Source organism: Leptosomus discolor, chromosome 7, assembly GCF_034619465.1.
Source record: "Leptosomus discolor isolate bLepDis1 chromosome 7, bLepDis1.hap2, whole genome shotgun sequence".
Classification (NCBI taxonomy): Eukaryota; Metazoa; Chordata; class Aves; order Leptosomiformes; family Leptosomidae; genus Leptosomus; species Leptosomus discolor.
The window spans coordinates 14,477,280-14,502,275 of NC_141397.1; the positions used below are offsets into that span (position 1 = coordinate 14,477,280).

Genomic DNA, 24,996 nt, shown 5'->3' on the forward strand with positions numbered 1-24,996 from the left:
GTGAAGAGTATTGCATTTGGGTTATCACACAGTGGTCATCTTCTAGCAGGCTTCCTAGGCAGGAACTACTCCTTGACAGCCTCTCACCACCACTAGGTCTCAATGTGAGACACGGTGACCTTCCCTGGACAGCTGCAGGCACCTCACCATTGGATGGGCTAAGGCACTTCTTAGTGGCGTGTACTCTTACACTTTAGCCTCCTACCTGGCAAAAGAGCTTTAGGCTTTTTCCAAAAGTGTGGTTTTGCATTTTTGTCTGGAAATCTGTTCTACCAGCTTCATGGATAGTCTCTAAAATATTTAGACGTTATAAATGTATAATAAAAATTACACTGTAATGACTCCTGCAAAGCTCATACAGTTCAGTATCTATCAGAACTATGTAGGCTATATATTAAGGGGAGAACATTAGGTGTGATTTAGGATATAAGTGATTAAGCAAAGTAAAACGAGATTTGGAGATCATAATAAATCACAAAAAAATAACACACACAGGAGAAATCTCACTTGGAGTATAACAAGGTAGTGTTATTTTAAGTCATTAAGGATATTCTGTTCTCCTATATGAAGGCCTCAACTGGAAAATTTTGTGACGTTTTGGAGAGCATCTAAGAGAGATTTCTTACTGCAGGCAAAGAAGTAGAATATGATCCTTCATCTTGCATTACAGCTTTTAATTTTTAAACTTTTAATTTTATTACATTAATGCCAAAACTGGAAACTCAAGTTTCCGTCAATAGATCTTATACAAAGTTCATTCCAGGCATTAAGAGGCTTTCTAATTGACAATATTAAAAAACACAATGTAAAAAATAGAATTTCTATATTTTTTTATTAAAAGGAATGTGTCTCTACCTTGGAAAATCTGCTCTTTATTCTTCACTGTAGTATCTCAGGTGACGTCCATCTGAAAAACTGATGCCCTACGTATGGTTGCTGCAATGCATACAACAGCTGAAATAGAGGGACTGGTTTGTTCTAAGAAAGGAAAACCATGCCTGGAATGAAAAGTATATTTCTTTGCTTTTTATGTTTGCTTCTATTTTGGGGGGGAGCAGCAGAGGGAGAAAAAAGGTTTTAGCAACCTCCTTACTCCATTTAGTGCTTCCTCAAAAAGCCTGCAGCACTGATTTCAAGACTGAGGTTTTGCTAACACTTAATGCAAACATTTTAAAGCTGCTGTACTGTTAACATAATACTTTGGACCTTGCTGTGCCATCAGATATGCACCATAGCCTAGATCTCACAACATTGACTTTAGTGGGAGTAACATTTCCTTCTGTGTATCTATTTCTCTGGTTAATTTAAACAGATGAGGTTCTTAATTTGCATTTGGAATGGGGCAATGGGAGTGATAAAGTTCTCCCTGTGAAAATACTTGGAACTTAAAAGTCTATTTGTTTTGTTCTTGCTGGGCCTAATTGTAAGCCTTTATTTCATTTTTTGTCCTTATTCGGGCAACATTCTCATTGCAAATAATTTAAAAACATGGCTACATTCACAAATTTAGCCACCTGGTTGCACAATGAGAAAGATGTAGTGTCTGGGAACACTATTCATGAACTGTCATGACATGATGGCACTGGGACATATGCCAGTGTAGTATAATGTTAAAATCTGGATCTCTTACTTAGCCCTAGTATTTTAATTGATTACATGAGGTATTTGGAAGATATGCCACATGGGCACTGTTTTCAGGTGCTAGAAACCTTTACCTCAGCAAGTTCTCCCATCTCAGGGAACAGTTCTTCCACATGAGCAGCTTGACTCATGTCTGATGAAAACATTGCTCCTGGGACTGGTCATTCCCATCCACCTGAGACAGTGGTACACACCATGTCCTGCTTTTTCCTTCTAGATTTTTCAGATCCCTCTCTGTTACATTCCGCCTTGTTCCCCCTTATTTGTTCTCATTGGTGAAATAGATGTTTCCCTGAGACATGACATGATTTTCAGCAACCTGTAAAAGTAAGATTAACTTTCCTTTAGCTGACACAGAGTAGAGGCTAGCTTGTATTGAGGTTCCTGGCTGATCTTAACACTCTAATTCCTTTGACTTCAATACATTTGCTTTCATTTCTATAGGTTTAACTGGTTTCGGATTTAGGCACAGGTTCTTTATTTGCTGTTTGCTGTTTTGAATTAGTATACACAGAGCTATTCCCATTCAAGTTCTTACCAAAAATGAGAAATTACTTCAATCTGTCTCTACAGGAAACAGATAATATTGAAAATGTTTCCTGTTGCTAAAGGAGCTCATTCTGTGAGAACCATATGAGCTGTGGAAACTCAGATATCTTGAGAGTAGTGAGGAGATTAGGAGAAGTCCAAGAGTCAGGATGCTGGTTTCTTTAGATAGTCAAAGCTGCCAGCTATAATTTGTGTAATTGTCTTGGAAAAAAAATTCCTTCCTGTCCACCAGAAATTCAGCTACAATTTTTTATTAGTCCACCCACAGTACCACTTACAACATTCTCACTATGGAGGAGTTGTTATCAAAGCCAAATTTAAAAAACATAAACAAAAAATAAGCTGTGGTTTTATAGAAAATAAACTGTATGTGTTTACTTTGGGAGAAGCTTTAAAATCAGGACTGTAAAAGTTATTATTCAGTTATTTAAATCTTTATTTCTATAAAATACCTCTGCTCCCATCTCAGGATTTTCCTAATTTTCTATTAATTTTATAATGTACAGCACTTCTGAAAACAAGAACTCAATCATGACAGAACCACTATACTTTCATGCACCCTGCAACAGAAAACTTACCCCCAAACTTTATCACACACTTGCGATCAGAGCCTTCAAAGGGACTTGGATGTCTGGCTCCCAGTGAAAGATTAGCTCTCAGGGCAATGGGTGGCAGATTTAGGTGCGGAATGAGGTGCATAGCACCTGAGTGGAAACAGTAGGGAATGCTGAAAACAGGGTTTTGCCTTCAGGCCCTTACATTTGAGGTTTATATGCCTCACATTGGGCTGCGGGGAGTTTATAAGCCCCTTCCACAGGTACTGAAGAACATGTGTGTTTCATGTACTGGAATTTAATATAGAAATCCCTCAAATAGTGTTGATCCAAACTGGTAAATCTAGCAGGGTTGAGTTTTTGGAAAGTTTACCTGTGTTTTCACAGTGTTCCACCTGTGCTAGTAAGGATTGCCTCTTTCTGCAGCGGTCCATGGACTCTTCTGAGTCTGCACAAACAGCTTGGGGTTGTCTCCATCTAGAGCACAGATGTGAAGCAGGTTTTTCTGGTGAAATACAAAATAAGAAGCCACTGATTTCTTCTTTACACAGTAGGAGGGAAAGGCATCGTTACCAAATTTAACTTTTCTTCAGCATGGGTTTCAGGCACTAGAATTTGTGTCTAAAGTATGGAAGATACAGGTACAAGGCAAATCTCTTTAAGAGACCACTGTATCCTGAAATATGGGATACTTCACTCAGCATTCTTACTGTGCAGCTCTCCTTCTTGAGTCCTGGTTGTTCTTTTCCTTCTTAAAATGATGTGATTTCAAGAGGAATGGCAAATGACTGAGTTTATATCCAGTGTCTCCAGTGTGCAGGCAAAGCTCGAGATGAACTCTTGGACTCTCCAAGGCTGAGGAGAACAGAGATCTGAAGTCTTTCATGTTTCTTTTTGACGGTGAGGTACTAGGTGAAATGACAATCCACACACTCACGCTTGCAATTAAATTTGCTGAAGTTATACAGTGATGGGTGAGAAAAATAGAGTTCACAACTACCATTCCCATTGAGTCCTTCAGGGGGTTTAGATACAGGGGGAAGGTGGCTGAAGAATCCCCACTAGGTGCAGATAGGAGAGATCCTCTGTGTGTCTTAATCATGCAAAGACAGGGACATTTCTGTCCTGATGCAGAAATCGGCTGATACAGACTATCTAAAACGTACGTGTCTGATGTCTTAGATGCAAACTTTAGGTTAGACTCTTGAGCTCGGGTTCCTAAATTTTGTCCAGGTCCTTTGTGGCTCCCCAGTATCTTCAGCCTTGTAAGAATTTCATAAGTTAACATCAAGCAGGAATATCCATGAAGAGAGTCATCGCTCTTTAACTCTCTTGAGTTTCAACAGCTTGGGAAGTTTTCAGTGCCAGGAAGATTTTTCCAAGCTTATAATAAGAAATCTGAGGCAATCTTTGTTAGTTTTCTTAAAGTCCTGAGCAATTTCACCAGGAATTCTGAAGTTGCACGTTTAAGCATTTCCTTGACAATAGATAATTGTGGCATTGGTACATTTATTCAGATTAAAACCCAGGCCATCGGCTTTTCAGAATACTATTTTTAGGTAAGTGTATCTGCTAGTTCTTCCTCAAATAATGTATGTTAGTGAACTAATACAAGTTTGTGGCGCTCTTGGACCCAGCATTACCATGGTGTAAGTAACAGTAGAAACCATATTGGAAAACTCAATGTCATTACTCCTGTTCTTGTTCAATATAATATATCATTTGTTAAAGCAATAATTAGTTAACTCTTGACTCTTAGTATTTTCATATTATATTAATCCTCAAAATGTACTGTAGAAACAGGTAAATATTCATGTATCATGAAATTTTTGCAAAGCAGTTTCATGACTTAAATGGCTAGATGTGACAGAAGTGTTGGTATCAAAGTTGAGACAGAAGCTTGGGTTTTATTTTTCCTTTTTTTATATATGAATTGTCTTAACTATTAATGATTCCAAATCATTCCAGCTCTGTCTCTGTACGACATTTCCTTCTGTTAGAGAATTAAATTTGGTTTTGAATGTGACACGAGTAGTTTTTACTGAATCCAAGTGTTCAAAAAACAGACAAAAAGAAGTCTAAAAAATAATAATGTTTTTTAAATGTGTGATAGTCAGTCTGCTTTTGAACTCTCTGAAATTGCTATTTTCAATGTATTCTTAGCAACACTAGCAACCAGGAATTTAATTTTTAAAAGTTGTGAAAGCTGAGATTTTGTGAGGTCACAGATCTCCAGGTACAGGGGCTGTCAGGTAGATCAGCTGACAAAAGACAAGGGGTAAAACTTTAGTGCTAAGGAACCATCAGATTTTGGACTCAGGTCATGTAAGTGGTCAGTGTGTGTTCCAGATCTACCTTCCGGAGTTTGAGTCTGGACCCACGACAAAAACCAGCTTCTAGTAATTTCAAAAAGTGTTCAGATTATAAAAGTTAATAGTGATGAACTACAACTGGATTCTTCAGAAAGACTGCAGTTGGCACCTGCTCTGGCACTGCCAGGCAGGTGGCAGGGTTCAGCCCAGGTCCCAGCACTCCCTGGTCCATTTTGATCACATCTGTCAAGGGTGGGAATGGCCAGTTTGTTTTGTTGCATTGATAGAACTAAATGGATCCTCTTCACTTCTAGAAAGAGTGCTTGCAAATTTCCAAGGCTCTTGGCCAAGAAAATTGTATTCTACTACAAAATATTGTTCTAGTTTCACCAGTCCAAACACACACATCCATCAGGTTAGAATTGGCATGTGTAGATCTATGAATTCTTGCAGGGTGGGAATGAACTTCATGCTAACTAAATCACTAGCCGTGGCCCATCATTCAATTTAACGTGTCATCTCTGTAGCTGAATGTTTGATTTTAATCTCTCTTTCAGTCTGCTTTGTTATGTCTTTAATTATCAGTTTTCTTAATTTTTTGTTATGGTAATAACAAAATCAGTTACTTTGGAACTATGACCCTTTCTGATTTTTAAGAGACGACTTTAAGAAAAAGAAATTAAAAAACCTAGTTATGTCACACATGAGTGCTGACATCTTCAATTTAGTAAAATGAATTGAAATGCTCGGTAGACCTGGAGTGTCTATATTAAAGGTCCATTGTTGTGTGGAACATACACACCTGTAAACTAACCTGTCTATTTTGTATATCTGGGAGCAGGGAAGTGAAATAATCTGGCTGAAAAATAATTTCTAATTAATATATGAAGGAAATAGTTTATGCTTACCATTGTTATAAAGCGTTTAGGAGCATCAGTATCTTAAAGACTCAGCCAACTACTTTGGGTTATTTCTTTAAGCGCTTACGTGAAGTAATGCCCTTACTTGTTTCAAAACAACTACGAAACATTTCCTTAAATTCTGCCAGATACCTTACCTGAATGGTTAAAACAGTTGTGGTGTAGAATACTATGTATGAAGACCAATTTGGAGAAGCTTGCCATGTGAAAAATTTCTGAAAGAAAACGTTTTCTTTTATCTGATTTGGTTACACTTTTGAATAAGTATAGCTGGGGAGGGCAAGTTCATCCAGTTTTTGAAGAGGAAATCCTATTTGCAGATAGCCATAGTTATGCACAATTTTTGGTACAATACGAGCAGAGAGGCACATAGTTTTTCACTCGTTTGTCAGTCTGTTAGAATAGGCACAGAGAAATTTATCTGCTACAAGGAGGTTTTATACGCACAGCTGTAATCACGTGGTCATGTGCTGGAAATGTGTGTGGAAACCTGTCTGCACATGGTAAAGACCTACACTTACAAATGAAGGTCTCATAAAGGTTTATCTGAAAACCTGACCCTAACTTTCTGCCTGGTTTATATGTCAAGCATACTTTCTAGGAAAGGTTTTCTTTATTAACACTGCTCATTTCAGACCTGTGTATACCAGACCTTGTCAGGATTTCAAATATAAATCTAAATTTTAAAATATCCATAGATACTCCATTTTGTGGATATCACTCAATTTTGCACTTGAAAACCCAAAACACTGTTTTTGCGATGGAGCTGTACCAAACCAAAGTGTCATTTGTTGAACTGAACTGAAACATTTCCCTTGCATTTACTTTAACATTAATTTGTATTTCAGCTGCTTTGGGCCTTAGTAGGTTTTATTCTGCCATTCTTCCCTGCTGTTCTTTTTTACAGGCTCAGTTCCTTGATTAAGTATATTTTCCTTTACACACCGTACTTTGCCTTCTGATTGAACCCTTTTAGCAATCACAAAATACTCCAGGACTGAGATACCCCATTGGATTTGCAGCCCAGAAAAAAAGTAGGGATGAAAGTACCTTACTAAAGGGAGTGTCAGGTTTTTATGAAGTCAATACATTTCCAAGATTTTGTACCTAGGACAAAAATGCTGCACAATTTTTAAGTCAAAAGTGAAAATTTGGTGTGTGGACGAAGCCCCTGAGATTTCACAAAGTTGAAAGTGTCCTGCTGTGTCTAACAGCAGATTACCTACATATCGTTCATTAACTCCACAAAACAGTTTTTGTCTCAGTGGAAAAGCTGTATCTGGACCAATTTCTGCAGCTGTAATAGAAATTCTCAATGCCACGTGTAGGGAACAAATCTTCTCAGTATGCACCCCGTAAGAGGGAATAGTCCCGAGAGGTAAAATAACATCATGATCTTTCCACATGACTTCTGTAATGGGAATATCGTAGAGTATAATTTACTGAAAGTCACAAATATTGTACATAAAAGCCTTGCTCAGTTAATTAGAAATTACATCAGTCTTTAAGTCTTAACTGCTGTACTTTGAATCATAGAAACATTGGCTGGAGAGAACTTCTGGGGTTTATTTAGTCCAGCCAGCTAGCTGAAGCAGGACTATCACCAGCATTAATCTGGTCAGATATGGCTTGCTCCATCCAAGTCTTGAAAACTAGCAAGGCTGGAGAGGCCTCCATCTCTTTGAGTAGCTTGTTCTAGAGTTACAGGGTTTTAGGGTGTCCTGGTTTGGCTGGGACAGAATGCCAGCCCGGCCATGCCAGGCAGGCCATCAGCAGTTTTGAGTCAGCCAGGGCAGCTGACCTGGGTGAGCTACAGGGGTAGCCCACACTGTAATGTCATGGTCTTTAGAAAGGAGGAAGGTTTGCTGAGGAGAGAGAGTTCCTCTGGGGTTCCTGATGGAGTTTTTCTTGCTCATCCTTTGGCTTCTCCCAAAAACTGCTCTCCTGTCAACTGTGACAACTGCATATTCTTTTGGCTAAGTATAACTGTTGGTATTGGTGGTGTTTTCATGAAATCTGTCTCACTTCTACCCATGGGTCTGCTCTCCTTTTTCCTGATTCCCCTTCCCAGATGGTGAGGGGTTGTTGGATGGTAGAGCGACTGTTATAGTTTAGCTCTGGGTGTGAGCTAAACATAGACATAGGGTTGGAGAGCTTTGTACCAATTTCATAAAATACTTGTGTCTATTATGCATTGTATAATAGGATGTTTTGTTAGGATATCTCAGAAATTTCTACTTCTGGTTTCAAAGCTCACAGCTTAGCTGTTTAAATTACAATGTCTCAATCCATTTTAAACCTACAAAACCTTTGTTATATATTTTGAAATCTCTTTCAGCAGTTGCTTCAGTATTTGATTGGACTGCCTCTTTCAGTCCCATCACATAGCTAGAAATCCTAGTGTTAGAATGTCACATTGTATTCCATACACATCATGTAACAACTAAAATTGCTTTTCCTCTATAGCACAAGCATGCATATACATGTGTATATTCCTTTTTTCTATTTATTTATCCTTTTTCCTGCTCTTTAACAGACTAGGTGCTTGATAACAGAAAGGTTTTCCTGCTACCAGAATAGAAAATAATTTCCATATAGAAATCAAGAAATTATTCAAGACTCTTTTCTTTCCATTCTTCCATTTTCACATACCTTGGAAAATATTTGTGCTTCTTTTGTACTTTCAGGTGACAGTGCTTAAAGTTAACTGGAAACTACTTTCAGCAAAAGAAACCAATTCTGAGCCGTGAGAGTATGTCATGGCATTCTATTGTTTATGAAGATTTAGACAAGCCGAATTTTGTAAAACTATACCTCACTATACTAAATCGTTTTTCATTGTCAGATCTAAGATAGCTTTAGATAAAAATGCTGATGCTTAGGATTTCCTTATGTCAAGCACTTCAAAAAGGCCTGTCAGGTCTGCAGACACAGATGTTTTATTTCAGAACTGCTGTAACTTTAAACACATAGTTTAAATTTTCCCGTTAAGATGCCACCTTTCTTCTTTTCTGTTTATTCTTCTTTTTTTTTTTTACACCAAACGTTCATTACATTGCAAACTTTTTTTTCCCTATTACATTAAAATATAATCTGGACTAAAATATCCCCTGTTGATTTTCCACTTACAAAAGCCAAACATGTTGGGATCTCAACTTCCTTGATTCAAATGACACAGGAAAAAAAAAATCATATTGAAAAGTATTACTTGAGTTGTAGATTCAAGGACTAGAAAATTAAGACAAAGGAAGAGTAAATAAAATGTTAATATTATTTATCATATGGCTGCCTGACTGGGACAGCGTCCTGGTCCAGAAAGCAGCACAGTGGTTCCTTAAGTAAGAATGCAGAGGAAAAGACTTAGACAACATTGTGAATTTGTGAAGCAAGCAAAGAGGGGATTGTAGTGAGGGTTAGCATACCTGGCTGTTATCTAACTATGGATGTTCTTAGTATAGAAGACAAGGAGAAATGGATGTCATGCAGACTGCAACAGTTTATACTGACCCAGACTGAACTCCCAGACTGTCATATCATCCCCTGTGTGATGATGCAGGCTAGTCAGTTGGAAACTAGCATGGTTGTGTTGCCATTCTGCAATTACCCTTTCATTTGTCAGTAGGCCTATTAAAGGGAATATCTTCTGTGCTGAGGCATCTGTCCCTGTTTAGCCAAGGTGGGAAGCCGTGTTTGAACAGGTAGAAGCTGCTGAAAATTGTCATTACTGGAGTGGTGGAGACAGGAGGCGAGAGGAAGGTGTTGGTTGTCAGAGACCACCTGTTGAATTATTAACATTTAAGGAGCACAGAGGGTGCTTACAGAGGAGTCTAGAAGTAAACAGCCCCACTCGCAGATCTTGATGGTTAAACAGGCAGTATGAAAATACGTGTAGTGTATTTCACTGCTTTTATAAAAAATATAGTTCTCTTGATATCTTGCTGTTGCAAATAAATAATTCTTTCTTTTACAGAGATTTTAAGGTATTAATTACCACTGTCATTGCCTGCAGGAGAATCTGTTTGCAGATTCTGAGTCAAGACTGTTAATATGCTCACTGTTAGGACTGAGAAATTGCCATGTAAATAAAGTACTGAAAGATTTTAGCCTGAGTTTCTCTGATGGTGAGACCTGAGCAGGTGAGAACATCAAGGCAGAGGTGAGATTAATTTACCAACTATGCCAACCTGAATAGATACAGACCCAAAGTTTTTTGCTAGCAACCTTAAAACTGACGTTCTTCAAATTTTGGTGGTTTTTTTGTGGGTTTTTTTGTGAATGTTTTGATGTAATCTGTACTGGTTATGGGGAAGTGTACTTATTTCTTTAAAAAACAAAACCTCACACACAAAAAAAAATAAACAAAAAAAAAACCCAGAAATGTATCACCTGTAGTAGCTCTCAAACCCTTTTTTTGGCACGATTTGGACTCCAAACTCATAAAACTGCAAATCAGGTTTCTAACACTTCAGCTAAGAGCATTAAAAAAGAGTCATTACCATTCATTTTATTGCTACAGCACCTGGGATCCTAGTTATGGGTCAAGACCCTCTTGTCTCCATTGCTGAATTAACACAGAATAAAAAGGCTGCTCTTGCCCAGAAGGGTGTTACACTCTAAATATAAGATAAGAAAAGCTCTAATAGATGGGTACAGACTGACAGAGCACAGGGAAGAAAGAGGGCATAGATAGACATAGTCTTTGCACTGAAAAGAAGCACTAAGGACTAGAAACACTAAGGTTTCTAGTTCCAAGCTTAGCTCAAAGGCATTTGATAACATCGAAAAGGGCAGTAACAGCCCATTTGCTTAGGGAGCAGTAGTGTTAAACACTGAGATTTCTTTGTGAAGTGACAGTGTGACCATCTCCTTAAAGGAGATGATTTGCAAATTATTTACATACTTCTAATGATATATTTGCAATCCTGTCTCTTAAATTAGCTGTATGTTTAGACTTGTATGTTTTACCTGTAATCCAGAAATTATATGAACATTATATGATATATAAAAAAGCATTTAATTATGTTGCTAATTTCTTTTAATTTAAGAACTTAAAAAAAAAAATCTTTTTTTTGCGGGAGCGACACAAATCAAGGTAAAGAAGTCATCTTTCTTCACTACAAATATACTAATGGCATTAGAGCAGTTTATAAATTATTCCTAGTAAAAAATAAAAAGTTTAATTAAAATAATTAGCTATGCATAGGGCTTTGTATGTATTGACTGCCACAGTCATGGAAAGTTAATATTGACAATATCCGCATCTCGTGCTTTCAATGCAATGGGGAAGAGGAAAAAAAAAAAAATAAACCCTGCTGAATTGCAAAAGCAAGAAGGATTTAAATGTCCCACATAGCCAAATATACTCCCATTGACAAATTACTGTTAAGGAGAGCTGTACATGCTTACTACAGAAGAAGAATTTCCAGTACATTTCTCTTCTAAATTTACCTATTCCTCCATAAATGACACTGAAGGAATTTATGAGCTAGTTCTGCAGGAGTACAGGTGCACTTACCATGTACACTGGAGCTTCTATGCAACAGTGAATACAAATGTTTAGAGAATTATTATAAAATATCAAAAGGAATGTATTCTTCTAATGAGTTCGCTCTTAAAATTCTTATACATATCTCTTTATATATAATATATTCAGGTCTCTACCTTGGAATAAGAGTATCTCTACTGTAGGGGAAATCTTCATTGTGTTATACTATGAGACTGTTGCAAAGGTATATTGGAAGCTTCTTCATCAATATGAGCGAGAGAGCTGTGCAGCTGTTTAATTTGTTTAGACATCTACACAATAACAGTTGCTTGTCCCAGAAATGCGATGTGCAGCCTTATGTGGCAGCAAGGCAGTAACGCAGCGTAGAGGTGAGAGGAACAAGCCATCCAGAGCCTGTCCAGTCAGCCTGCACAGCTGGCCTACCAAACAGGACAAGCTCCGCCATCCAGTTCCCATACCACATGGCAAATGGTCCTGGAGGAAAAGCCCTCCAGTAATAACCTCTACAGTCATGCAGAGCACTGGGTAGCTTTTCGGAGACTGTCTTTGAGCCTCCCTCAAAGGGACACGTCTCCCCCCATACCACTCCCTTCTTTCCTCTCTCACACAGAGAACATACTCGTATCCTCATACAGAAGATACTGTAGTTGTAGACATGAAATAATTTATCTGGAAAGAGAACATTTTGCCACATTGTGAAGGAGAAATGAAAGTAGCTAATTCATATGAATTATCTATCACCTTAAGAAATATTTACATTTGGAGCTCTGACTGGGACCGTGTCTGGGCTGATCCTCGGGGATTTGTCCAGCCCAGAAGAGTAAAAGAGCAAAACCTTGCTTTGCAGACAAAAGAAGATAGGACTTAATCTAGAAATGTTCATGTTTAATGCATGAACATAGTTAGGTTCCAGCTAGAAACTGGGGCTTGAAAGGTGTGAAGCTGTTTGTAATTCATGTGCACTGTGTTTGTGGAGTGCTTATGTAGCATTTTGTGTTAGGTGGAAGAGCTGCAGAGCTCCACCGTGTTCTTACTTGTGACTAAGCAAATATTTTTTTTAAAAGATATCTTTCCAAAATTGTTTTCTAATAAAAAGCTAGCATTACAAGTATTTCATATCAGGCCTGTTACTCTACCACTTACAAGCCAGGAGCGATCAACCAGAGAGACTTTGGAAATTGCATTATAATCCATGCACTTATAGTGTCTTCACTGGGGTGGATTACAAGCTTCCAGTAGGACTAAAAAGTATCTCTCCTTGCATGTATGGCCTTTCAAAATGAAAATGCAAATTATTCAACAGACCACACCTTGCTGATGACAAGATATTAAATGCTCCCCGCAAAGAAATTTTGCCGGTATCTCCAAGAGGACATCAATTTTGCTATGAGAATACAGAAATTTGACTTTCTTTTTCTAAGCAGTGATACTTGCAATTTAGACTTTAGTTTTCTCAGATAATTAAAGCTTAATTGTCAGGCTTTCAGCACTCCTGTGGGCTCAGCTGTGTTTGTTATTATCAATCACCAATATTCTAATTAGGTCTTAGATTTTTTTCTTTTTTTTTAGACCTTTGATTGAGCATCTCTTCTTCCTGAAATACTTAGTCCATTTAATATTTATTGCACCATGAAAACTCCATTTTCAGTGAGCACAATGTGTCAATATCTTGTTACGACTTGTCAAGTTACATGAGTTAAAGCTCTACAAAGTGTCATTATTTTTACGGTAGCTTCTAAGTCTGTATTCAATTAGAAATACAACAGCCAATTTATTTACAAAGCATATTAGTCAGCCTTACAAAAGAATTACATAGGACGTCACCTTTCAAATTAAGCAGATTTTTGGTAGACATGGCAAAGGTTAAGCTTGTGTCTAAAAATGCTCTAACCAAAGGGACTATGCATTTAGTTTGGAAAGCTGCATAGGTTTGATTTTGGCACACGCCTATCTCTTACTTAATTTGTTAATTTGGGAAGAGATGTAACAAAAATTCTATCCTGTTTCTCTGCAATGGAAGTCAAATGACATTTTTATTGAATCTATCCATTCCTAGTTTCCACTTAACTTCTGATCATGACAACAATCCTAAAATTTGCTGCTTATGAATCCTCACATACAATTTTGGAGAGATGTCTCATCAACGTTTGTTTCTGAGAAGGGCATGGTTTTGAAACTCTCAGCAATTGTTCTTTTAATTTCAAAATATTTCTTGTCTTTGCATTATTTGCAAGCTCCCCAAAATAAGCTGTCAGCGATTTCATGTGGATGTTTAAATGACGTGTAGCACTTACATGAATGCAGGCTTTATTTTGGTTTATGCAGTAGGCTTTAAAGAGATGAACATCTCAGATCCGAAGCATGAAATCTTCTTATAAAATTTGTCCTTTCCCCTCCAAATATTTTATCTTTGTACTTAATAGAAAGAGGCATAAAGTACTTGATAGAAAAGGGGTCATTTTTTCCCTTTTGATTACATATTAAAGGGAATTTTTGATATTTTTAATTGTGTGTAATATGGGCATTCATCAAGCCAAAGTGTATAAACTTTCATATGTATATCTGAAGAAAATGTTCTGTACTTTCTGTCATCCACATGCCTCACTTCTGTTGGCACATAAAAGTCCACTGAGCCCAGAGGTTAAGTATAATCTGCTTGTACAAGGTTGACATAATTAACTCTTCATTATCTGGATAAACTGGTGCAATGAATGCACCAGAATGGTACCAAGCATTATGGCCCAGATGAAGAAAAACAGGGGAAAAATATTAAAATAGACATAAATTAGATTTTAAAATACGCGATTAGTGTGTCACAAAGGAAAGACAAAAGTGATGCTGTGACTTGTGGAAGGTAGATACCTCTGCCATGTGTCGATCTGAAGAACTAATCCCCATACTTGCTGCATGCATGGTAGTTCCCAGGCAGCAAGGTCCCAGGGTCACAGAGGGCAGCCTTGAGTGGTTTTGTGTGCTTCTACCACAAGGACTCCAGCCACAGGCCATTGAGATAAAACTTTGTTTCATATAGCCCAAGTTAAATCCATTTCTTTTCTATGTCTTGTCAAGAATTTCCCTCCACAAAATTTGACTATGTGGATTTGACTGGAGTGGATGTTCCTCTAGTTCACACTATCAGTCTCATTCATACCTATGTTATGTGTCTTTCTAGTTTAAGAAAAGAAAGTCATTAAATACATCATAATAAAGTATATACTCTGTTAAGGACCATATTTTAAAATGCAAAAATAAGAAAAAAAAATTTTTAGGAGAAATTTTTCAGGAATGATTAATCTTTTTAAGCAGAGGTTCAGTGGTTAAGAAAAAGGTCTTTCCTTTATCCTATGTGTTTTCTTTCTCATTTCAGATGTCTTCTGTTTGCAGGAAAGTGTGCTAGCAAAATAAAGACTGAGTAAATCAATGCTAACTGTTCCTCATTGTCATGCAGCCATTATGCTTATTTCTGTTGTACTAATATTGAAGACTTTCTAGTCTAAATTTCGCACACTGCCACTTAACTTTTACTTATTGTGAATGCCAGCTAATTCTCTTCTTCAAATATAGCCTCCAGGCCAGAGCTGTTCCTTTGTAGCCTGTACTTGTTGACACATCATATAGATGCACCTCAGGTTTCCTCTTACATGTATAAGTTTTTTTATCTTCATTTTGGAAAGACCATAAACTAATGTCCTGCATTTTATTGTCCAGTTGTGCCGTTTGGGCACACATGATGAAACTGCATCTTTGCAACAGTTTTTCCCCATTTAAAATGGAGATATCAGATGATCATTTGCAGATTGGAGTGTGGAGCTATGTAATGAAAGGGTGGTGTGATTTCCCGTGCAAACCTGCAGCTTCCCACTGCCTGACTCTAGATTTGAAATGAGAAGTTAACAGCAGTGGCCAGGGACTGCAGCAGTGGGAGCCAACATTGTTCTCAGGGTACATGGCGATTTTCATTTAAAAATGCATTCTGATGACGAAGGATTTCGTTTTGCTTGTATAGGTTTTATCACTGGCACATAAAGAAAACAAGTAGGAGTATAGAATGAATCTGCAAATTATAGGGAGTGCTGTAACTGCTCAATCCTGTGCAAGCACCAAACCAAGGGAAGATTGTAATGTTACCTGTAAAGTTACAATAGGTAAATTCAATTTTTTTGTTTGATAGCTGAAACTGGGGTGGAGAAACTTGCAATTAGATACAATATGACCACCAGGAACAATGAATGTGAAATTCATCCAGATAACAAAAGACAAAAAAATGGCAATACAGAAGCCAAGAACCAGTGGCTTTTAGAACGCTCCCAAGAAAAAGGTTTTCTCATAAGAGGCATTATTTCAGTATTCATGCATCAGTGACTGTTATTTTAAATAACTTATTTAATTTGTTTCAGTTTTGCAGTTCTTATGCACCAGAATACTTTCAAAACCTGTTGTTGAACTTTATGGTTTTATTTCTTTACATTAAGTTTAGATACACTTTTTCCACTCTACTCTCTGCCAGGGAATTTCTTAGGTTTTTATTCTTTAATGTGCGCGATGAGATTCCCTAACATGAGCATAGGAATAGAATTCACTGTACAAAGAGCCATATTATTTTTGGGTCATGTAGTGCAATCTCAGAAAAACAACAGTGCATTACTACCAGAGGGCTGGTACAGTTCAGTTAGGCTTTTTTTCAGTTTTGCTTTTTTTTCTTTTTACATAGTTAGGAGACACAAATATAAAATAGCCTCGTGTGATTAATACTTTCTATCAAGGCAAAATCAAGATTTTCATATGCTTTCTTGTCTGTTGGCAAGGTAAACCAGGCCACTTAGTACTGCCATCTTAAGACAATGCAGAGCACTTTCATTTACGCTTTTGATTAAATTCACTGACCTTCATAGGGTGGGTCGGCAGGGTCATGGCTAGACCTTATACTGTCAGTACCCAACCCTTCTGGCTTAGGTTTCTCTGTAGGAGAGCATGCAAGAGAGCATGGAATAGAGGGTGGCTGTCTGTGATGGCAGCCGTGGCTCAACAAGTCTGGTGTAGGTGGTAAAATCTTGAAGGCTTTATTCCCCAGCTTAGTTGGAAATGCTGGGAGGGATACTTCAAATCTGGTCCCTGCTTTTGCAGATATTCTGTACAAGGGGATTTCCCCCAGTGTGTGCTTGGATGCTGATTGAAGTGGAGAGAGAACAAGCTTCAGGAAGTGATTCAGTCTGTCAGGTCTCAGCTTACAACAGGGGGGCCTCTAACCAATTTTTCTAAAATAAAACCCCGCCTGCCAGGAATATTTTGTTTCAGTGGTTCTCCTCGAATACGCAGCAAAGATTCCCAATCTCCCAAGCAAACTGCTTAACAGGCAAAACTGGGTACAAAAATTCTTTTTATCTTTTTTTTTTCCCTGCCTTGATTTTTGTGAAGCATTGTGTTTATGCAGTTCATTCGGGTTATTTATTTCCCTTTTGCAAAAGAGGAACTGCATACTTTTTCCTGGTTTGTTGCTTTGCGGTTTTTTTGTGGGTTTGTTGTGTTTTAAATATCTATGAGAGATTAGCTAATTCTACTTTCTCCATCACACATAGACTCATTTAACAAAATGAAAGGAATAATTAAATGAACAATTTAGAAAACACTTACTGAACCCTATTTTGAAAATGAATGCTGGTTTGCAAGATATGTTTAGTTGTTTGACTCTTTTCTACTGTAAAAAGAAACACGTAAAAAGCTCTAAATATGTAATTATTATTATAACAATTTAGTCTTAGAATCTCGAAGAGCTTTCCAAGGATTAATTAATGGAAAGAAACAAATTGATGGTGCATTCTTGCTGCAGTGTTACTAGGTGATGATGTTTTTCTTTCAGTGCCTTAATGGATTTTGTGAATTATCTAATTAGACCTGTAATGTACAATTCAAAACCACTTGATTTCCATACAGAAATACAGTTCTTATCACAAATAATTCTGCATAAAAATAAATACTCCAGAGACATAATACTTAACTTGCTGTATAAATTCCTACAATTTAATGTTCTTTTTATTCTTGGAATTGTGTGAGGGATGCAGTTTCTTCTAAATAATTTTTTTAGAATTATTTTGTTTGACAGAATGCGTAGTTTTCATGATGTCAGTACTCCTTAATAGTTCTTTTTATGCTTTTCTTTTTCAGGTTGGCTTCATGAGCTAGGAAAACGTATTGAGTCTCCTTACTATGAGAATAACACGCTAGGAGGCCCATCAATCAGAAGTGCCTATATAGCTGCCCTGTATTTCACCCTCAGCAGCCTCACCAGTGTTGGGTTTGGAAATGTTTCAGCCAATACTGATGCTGAAAAGATCTTCTCCATTTGCACAATGCTGATTGGGGGTAGGTAAAAATGCTAAGCATCTTGTAAACTTTTTGGGGGGTAGGGATAAGTAAAATAAGAGCTGAAACTTTGCTGAGTTTCTTTAAAAAAAATAAACAGAAAGCTTAATTTAAAATGGCAGGAGAAGGAAATAACTTGTCGGTTTTACACTAAATAAACTCTCTTAAGCAGACATATTTCTAACTTCGCCTAGAATGACAAAAGACGGTTGTCACCTGGTAAAATGCAAATTCACATTATTGTCAGTGAGTGTGGCCTAGCCATGTGCCAGGAGATTTTGGTCATACGTCAGGCACTTTTGCAGTCAGCCAGGTAATAAGTGCATGTTCAGCTCCAGTTCAGTCCCCACAGCAGCCCTGGGAATGATGGCGAGGGGAGGTGGGCAGCCCACCACTGGATCTGGCTGTGAGCTGATGCATATCCTTATCAGAAGGACCAGCCCAGAGAGACCTCTAAAGAAGGTACCTGCAGCTCTCTTTACCTTTATCTTCCTCCACAAAAAAATCAGCTGTGCTTTTTCATAATGTGTACATCATACAACTCAAAGATGTAACAGTGGGCCAAAGGGTAAAGGCAAATCACTGCTGAAGTACTGCTCCCCTTATTTTTATTTTTTTTTCCTACCTGCCTAATTGTTCTGGAAATACTAGTAGGTGTTTCTCCAGGGCTAGTCAGTAAGGCACTTGTTGTCAGCTTTGCAGCATAAATATTTCTGGGCAAAAATAAATTTGCAATTTGACACTTGAAAGCCAGGCAACGTGATGAATGACCCATAAACTATATATTTGCAGCATTAAGTGGTATGAAAAGTGCTCAATGGATTATTGTCATTTTTCCCAGTCGTGAAAATGAGTGGCAATAATACAATGAATCATCCAAGAATGATATCATTTTGATTTTGACAATGTCACAAAACCACAAGCAGCTCATTAATTGCTTTTGGTGGTAGCATAAAATTATAGCTTTAAAATACAATGTCATATCTGTGCTTTGGGGCTTTCATGACATAAAATCTGTTGGAATGAAGGAAGGAGTTTTCATTTTTATCAAGAAATCAAGCGATATCCTGTGTAAGGCAATGATGAATATTTAATTCACTTTGATATGGCAGAGCTTTCACAAACATAATAGGATAGAATATAAAAGTATCTTACACATTTATTTAGTCCAGTTATAGCAGTTTCTATTCTATTTCTTATATTATTGAGTGGTAGAACTAATATGATCGTACACTGGATACATATTGAGGAATGAGTCAACTGAATGCAGTAAGGGGGAACTGAAAACTGAAAGTGAGAGTCCAGTGAACAAGGTATATCCAAGTAAAAAAACAGAGCAGGCTGATTTACAGGTATTTTCTTGAGGAATTTTATTTTAGATGCTATTTAAGAAATTCAGCAGAGCAAGGAAACTTGAAGACGGAGTTAGCATCATACAATGCAGACTGGTGAGCACACCTTAAGAAAACTCTATTAGGAATAAAGTAATTGTATACTTTAGGGCATAATGCTTTTCATTTCTTGAAACATGTTTTGATGTATAATTTTGGCTGATATTTAACTGTCGTGGAAAGTGATATCCTGAGACAAATTGAGGTAACTTTTTTACAGTTTGTAGACAGAGCCATTAGTTTATGAAATTTCAGGTGTAACGTATAGTATGATTTAGTTTATCAGTAGTTCATCTGTATCTCTGTAATGTGTGTCACTCCAAATTGAAAGTATGAACTTAATTTATTGCAACCTTAAATAAAGTTGAAGCCAGAAAAAAGTATTAACTTAAGAGATAAATATCTTATAATATTCGTTTGATTTTTACTTGCATCTTGTAATTAATTTTTGTTTTGCACAAATTTGAAATGACAATTTAAGATAAGTAGTATTGTGAAGATAAAACATCTTATTCTGTACAGTGTTTCTTCTTCATGTTGGAAAGAAAGGTTACTTATTAAAATGTAACCAGAATTCGTAGGATACCCAGCATCTGTAAAATATTAATCAGACCTGTCCTCCTGCAGATGACCATACCAAATGTTGTCTTTTATTCTCCATGTTCTCCATGTTCTTTGAGCAAATAATATGCAGTTTTCTATTTATGAGACTGCAGGCCCCATTCTAGTAGCTCCAGTCCTTTCTGTGATCAGAGATATTCCCATGTCCCCTAACCAACAAAAACGTAATTTAGAATATCCATTAAAATCAAGGCCACTTCATGAAATACGGTTCCTAGTAGTTTTTAACTTGTCCTACTTGGTTTTAGAGAATGGATTAATAGATTTCTTACAGTAGTAAGTAAGCAAAGTAAAGTAGTAAAGTAGGGTGGGTCTGCAATTATTTGATAAAGAAATCTAATGCCTATCACAGCCAGGAATAGCTCGTCATCACCAGTAGAAGCTGTCTTTCAATATACATACGCAAACACAGATTCTTCCGTAATAATAAAAATCTTGATTATATCTGTGTTTGTAATAACATCACAGAGATCTCTACCCCGTCCAGCTCCTAACCCTGGGGCCTGTTGGGAGACTTGCATCACATGTGATTTTTTTTTACATATGCATCCATACACGGCCTAATGCTTAATCCCTTCCCCCTTTTTATAGTGGTTATCATATTCTTAAAGAAGCTACACTACCTTTTTAGCCTAATTAGCTGTGTTTGGCTGTGTTGTTTCAGCCCTAGCTGCTATGTTTCTATTATAATCTCCTGTATCTACCATGACACCAGTCTCTCACATTTTGTTGCCCAAGCTTCTACATTAATGACTTAGCAATGCATTGCACCATCAGGAACAATACTTAGTTGATCCAGGTGATTATTCTTAGAAATAAATTTCAAATTATACTTACTTTTCTTTCTAATATTCATATCTGATCCTTTTCTTTCTGCCTTGCTTTTCATTTATCTTCTTTTACTATTGTGAAACTACATCACACTGCAGTGGTTTATCGATTATTCTGCACACCCTTCACAATAAAGACATAGATATTGTTGCTAGCTCTTTTGTGTTTTACTCGGTCTGTAAAAATTTTCAACACTCCAAACTAAAGAATTTTCTGCCTGTTTCTACCATGTAAAGCATTATTAACCACCAAAATCCATCCTTTCCTCCTCCTGCTCCCCCGTGTCTCTCCTCACTCATGCTGGACTTCTGAAAATTGCCATACAAGGTCAACATCTTGTTTGTCTTGTTTATAAACCAATTCCTTTGCCACTCTGAGGAGTCAGTCTGTTTTCCTTCAAGCTCTATAAAGATAGATGTCCCTTAAGAGCAATAATCAAGCTCTTTAATAATTTTCTCAATAAACAATTTGTAAACGTGTATATTATATACCTCAGATCAATACCACATGACAGACAATCTAGCAGTGATTTTTCCCACTACTGATAATCAGCAAGCACATTTTTGCACAGACAAACCCAGATGACCTGTATCTGTAAGCATTTCATCAATTTTTCTTCTGGTCGTTTTGGTCCCAAGCCAGTTTCTAATTGCTGACAAACTCCAGGATGTCAGAACTTTCTGACAAACAATTTCACACCATATTTGACCTTCTCAAGCAACATAAGAAATCAGATTGTCAGTTTGAATTTATCTTTTCTTTTTTTTTTTTTTGGCCTGAATTTCTGCTTTACAATGTTTTTTTCTGTCCTTTTTTAACACCTTATTCCCCAGAATACGATACATCTCTAAATGCTCTTTGCAATCTCATTCCACTACACATTGTCCCCATTAGCAATTGTTTTTATTTATATGAGTTCCCTGTAATCTATTACTTTCAATGTAGTTTCTAACTGACCATTTGAGTCTAGTTTCCATACCAATTAATAGTTTCTTTTTATTTTGTGAGTATGCCTCCCTAAAGGTGTTCATCTGTTTTCCTTAGACTATGAACTTAACTTGGCTTGGGCATTCTTTCATTTAGTACCCTGACTAGATAGTATCGGATGTATTTCTACACTGTCCCTTGACTCTGACTTCTAGTGACACAAAAAATGGAAATGAATAATCGTATGAATACTATGTACATTAGTCATGGAGTTCTATATTTGAAAGCTTTATTATATCTCTCGATCAGGAAACTTTTTCTGTGAAGATCCTGGCTATTATCTGTGTTACATTTTAATGATCAACAAGTCACTCCGCATTGCACATAATTTCTGTCTTCCCTAGCTCTGATGCATGCCTTGGTGTTTGGCAATGTGACTGCCATAATTCAAAGGATGTACTCCAGATGGTCCCTTTATCACACAAGAACCAAGGATCTGAAGGACTTTATACGGGTCCATCACCTGCCACAGCAGCTAAAGCAAAGGATGCTTGAATATTTCCAAACCACGTGGTCTGTCAATAACGGAATTGACTCCAATGAGGTAACCAAATGAGAGAAGTTGTGTGTTTGATGGTTTTGACTATGGACTTAGAGCAAGTGAGGGGAATGATTTTCCATTTGTGTTGCTGTCTTTTGTGTGAAGTTACATATCTAAAAAAACATGCCTAAAAATAAAGTTAGGCTATCCCAGAAGGACGGTATTTTATTGAGAAATTTGGTTTAGAACATCCTATCCTCTGTCAAAAATTCAGTCCTCCATAATTCTCAAATGCTGAGGGGGCACTCGTTGGAAACCTTTTGGATAATGCCAGCAGAAACATCCCAGTGAGCACTTTTGCCTTTCACCAAGTAAAAAAATCTACTGGTTTTAGGTGTTTTTTAAAGGAGGGGCTTCTTTACTGCCCTTTCCTCCCTCCTCCATTTTCTTTTATTCTTTGTATTTTTATGATATTAATTTCCCTATATTTTTAAATATTGCAGAATGTAATATGAGAGTGAAATCAAGGCAGATTTCTGGTTGTGTCTTTGCTTGCTTGTTTTAAATGACTTACCCAGTTTATGTACTACTACACTCTAGGAGAAATAATGGCTTTTCTCTGCTGGAGTGTTATTTGAATGAACCGTTCCCTTCAGAGTTCTTGTTATATATGTCATTATAAAACTCAGTGGTCTCTAAAGATAATGTGGAAATAAGCAGAAAGATTTGGGGTTGAGAACATTCTTTTCCTGATAAATTCTCTTTGTGGTGTGCACGGCCAAAGAATGGGATTTCCAACAGCATCCTAGCAACAGAAGGACCCTAGTAAGATTTACAAAGGTACAAAAATCACTTAGACATCAAAGCTTTCCTAGATTTGGTTAAGGATCACCTTCAGCTTCTGTACATTCTATACCTTTAGTCTCAGTAAAAGTAAGTGACTGCTGTACTACAACAGCAACCTCTGGAGAGACCATCAGTATATCATAATTTGCCTTCCATCTGCAGACTGCCTTGTTTAAGCCCACTTGGTCAGGTGTTGGCTGATTGCTCTGCTCAGTTGCCAGATCGCCTCAAACTACAGAGAAAAATATGCTTGTGGGCTTGCAGCTTGCGTGGGCTTGCAGCTTGCATGGTCCAGAGCTCTGCCCATAGGCAGGCAGTATTCTTTGCATCAATGGGACTGACACCTGAAACCGCTTAAACATTTTATTAAAAGCTCCACCTGAAATTTTTGTGCTGGCTTACCAAAAGGAAAGATGATTTGAGCAGTTATATGTCATTTTCAGAAGACTATCTCTGAGCAGATAGGTGTTTCTCTCAATTTTGCCAACCTGCATTGGATCCTCTGTAAAACATATAGATATCATCAAGTGTCCTGGATATATTGGGAATTTGTGTAAAATTAAGAAAGAAAAATAGGAAAACTTTATGGTCTTTTAGTTTCCACAGGTTCTTCCACTGAACATACACCTTGTCGCCCTCCCTTTTCCACCTCTCTTTCAGTGTCCAATTGCATCATTAAAAAAAAAAAACCAACGTGCACAAAAAAAACCCTCAGAGGTTTTTTTGAGTAATTCCTCTTCTGGTGGTTTTACCACATAAGCAGCAATATAGACTATTGATGAATTTTATACAAGCATTTTAAAGAAATCTAAAGTTCATTTTTGCCCTGTTTTCAGCGTATATGCCACTGTATACAGTGGTATATACCTGAACAGCCTACTGTATTCTAGCAGCTGAGAAGAACCTGGACAAGGTTAAATTGTTCATTAGGGAGAATTCCTACACACAGTGTTGTTGACTTTTTTTTCTTGTTTCTGTAAAAAAGAGTAATTTTATTCATGTTGTTCCTGGAATTTATCAGTGTTTATCAGCATAAAGGTTTATTAAGACACAGCGCACGTCTTATCAAGGGAATAAGAAAAATCAAAGGGAAATCATTACGTCAGCACATGTGCAGCACTACTAATTCAGATCACTTCTGCGAAAGAGGAAACAAATTATTTTACACTTTTTTTGCCCCTTTTTCTATGTTTTGGACAGCTTTTAAAAGACTTCCCGGACGAGCTGCGTTCAGACATCACCATGCACTTGAACAAGGAGATTTTGCAGCTCTCCCTTTTCGAGTGTGCCAGCCGTGGTTGCCTCAGGTCTCTGTCTCTGCATATCAAAACCTCCTTCTGTGCTCCTGGGGAATACCTCCTCCGGCAGGGAGATGCCCTGCAAGCAATCTACTTCGTGTGCTCAGGTTCCATGGAAGTCCTGAAGGACAGCACGGTGCTGGCAATTCTTGGTATGCTCATAATCATAGCTTCAAAGAGAAAGAATGGTCCTCCAACATAGGAGGACCTTCACTACAAACTGGTGGCTTAGCATGTCCTAGTAGTCTGATGAGAGAATTTATTCCAATTTTAATCTGCTATTCATACTCTATGGACATCCCTATATTTTTTTGTTCAAACTTCCTTATTTTTTGCCTTAAGGACATTTCGGTTGCTAGTGTTAGCTGTGGTATATTTCACTTGTATCCTGATTTTCTTATACTTATTTTCTCTCCTTTGCGTGTAAGGAGGTGCTTACTAGCTTTCGATACAAATTGCTCCTTTCAACTAAATTTGATGTCAGTATTGACACCTCAGTGGACATTGTTTTTTAGTTCCTAAATCCTTCATGAAAATTAGTGGCCAGGCAGTGCTCACACTAACGCTCCAAAATGAAAGAAAGCAATGTGAGCCCGCTCTCATTGTTTGATCCATGCACATGAACACCCCTTGCAGGACAACTAGGTGATGAGAAACAAGCATTGTTGGCTCTGCTCCCCAAAGTTACTTCTTCAAGGT

The 24,996-nt window shown here is 37.4% G+C and overlaps 1 protein-coding gene across 1 annotated transcript in view; it reads left to right on the top strand.

Moving 5' to 3' along the window:
• Positions 1–24,996, top strand: part of KCNH8 (potassium voltage-gated channel subfamily H member 8) — a 192,800-nt gene that overhangs the window by 128,996 nt on the left and 38,808 nt on the right. The window contains exons 8-10 of the mRNA XM_086467639.1: positions 17,645–17,842; positions 22,017–22,216; positions 24,200–24,449. Coding sequence (XP_086323765.1) covers positions 17,645–17,842; positions 22,017–22,216; positions 24,200–24,449 — 648 coding nt within the window. The remainder of the gene's footprint in view (positions 1–17,644; positions 17,843–22,016; positions 22,217–24,199; positions 24,450–24,996) is intronic.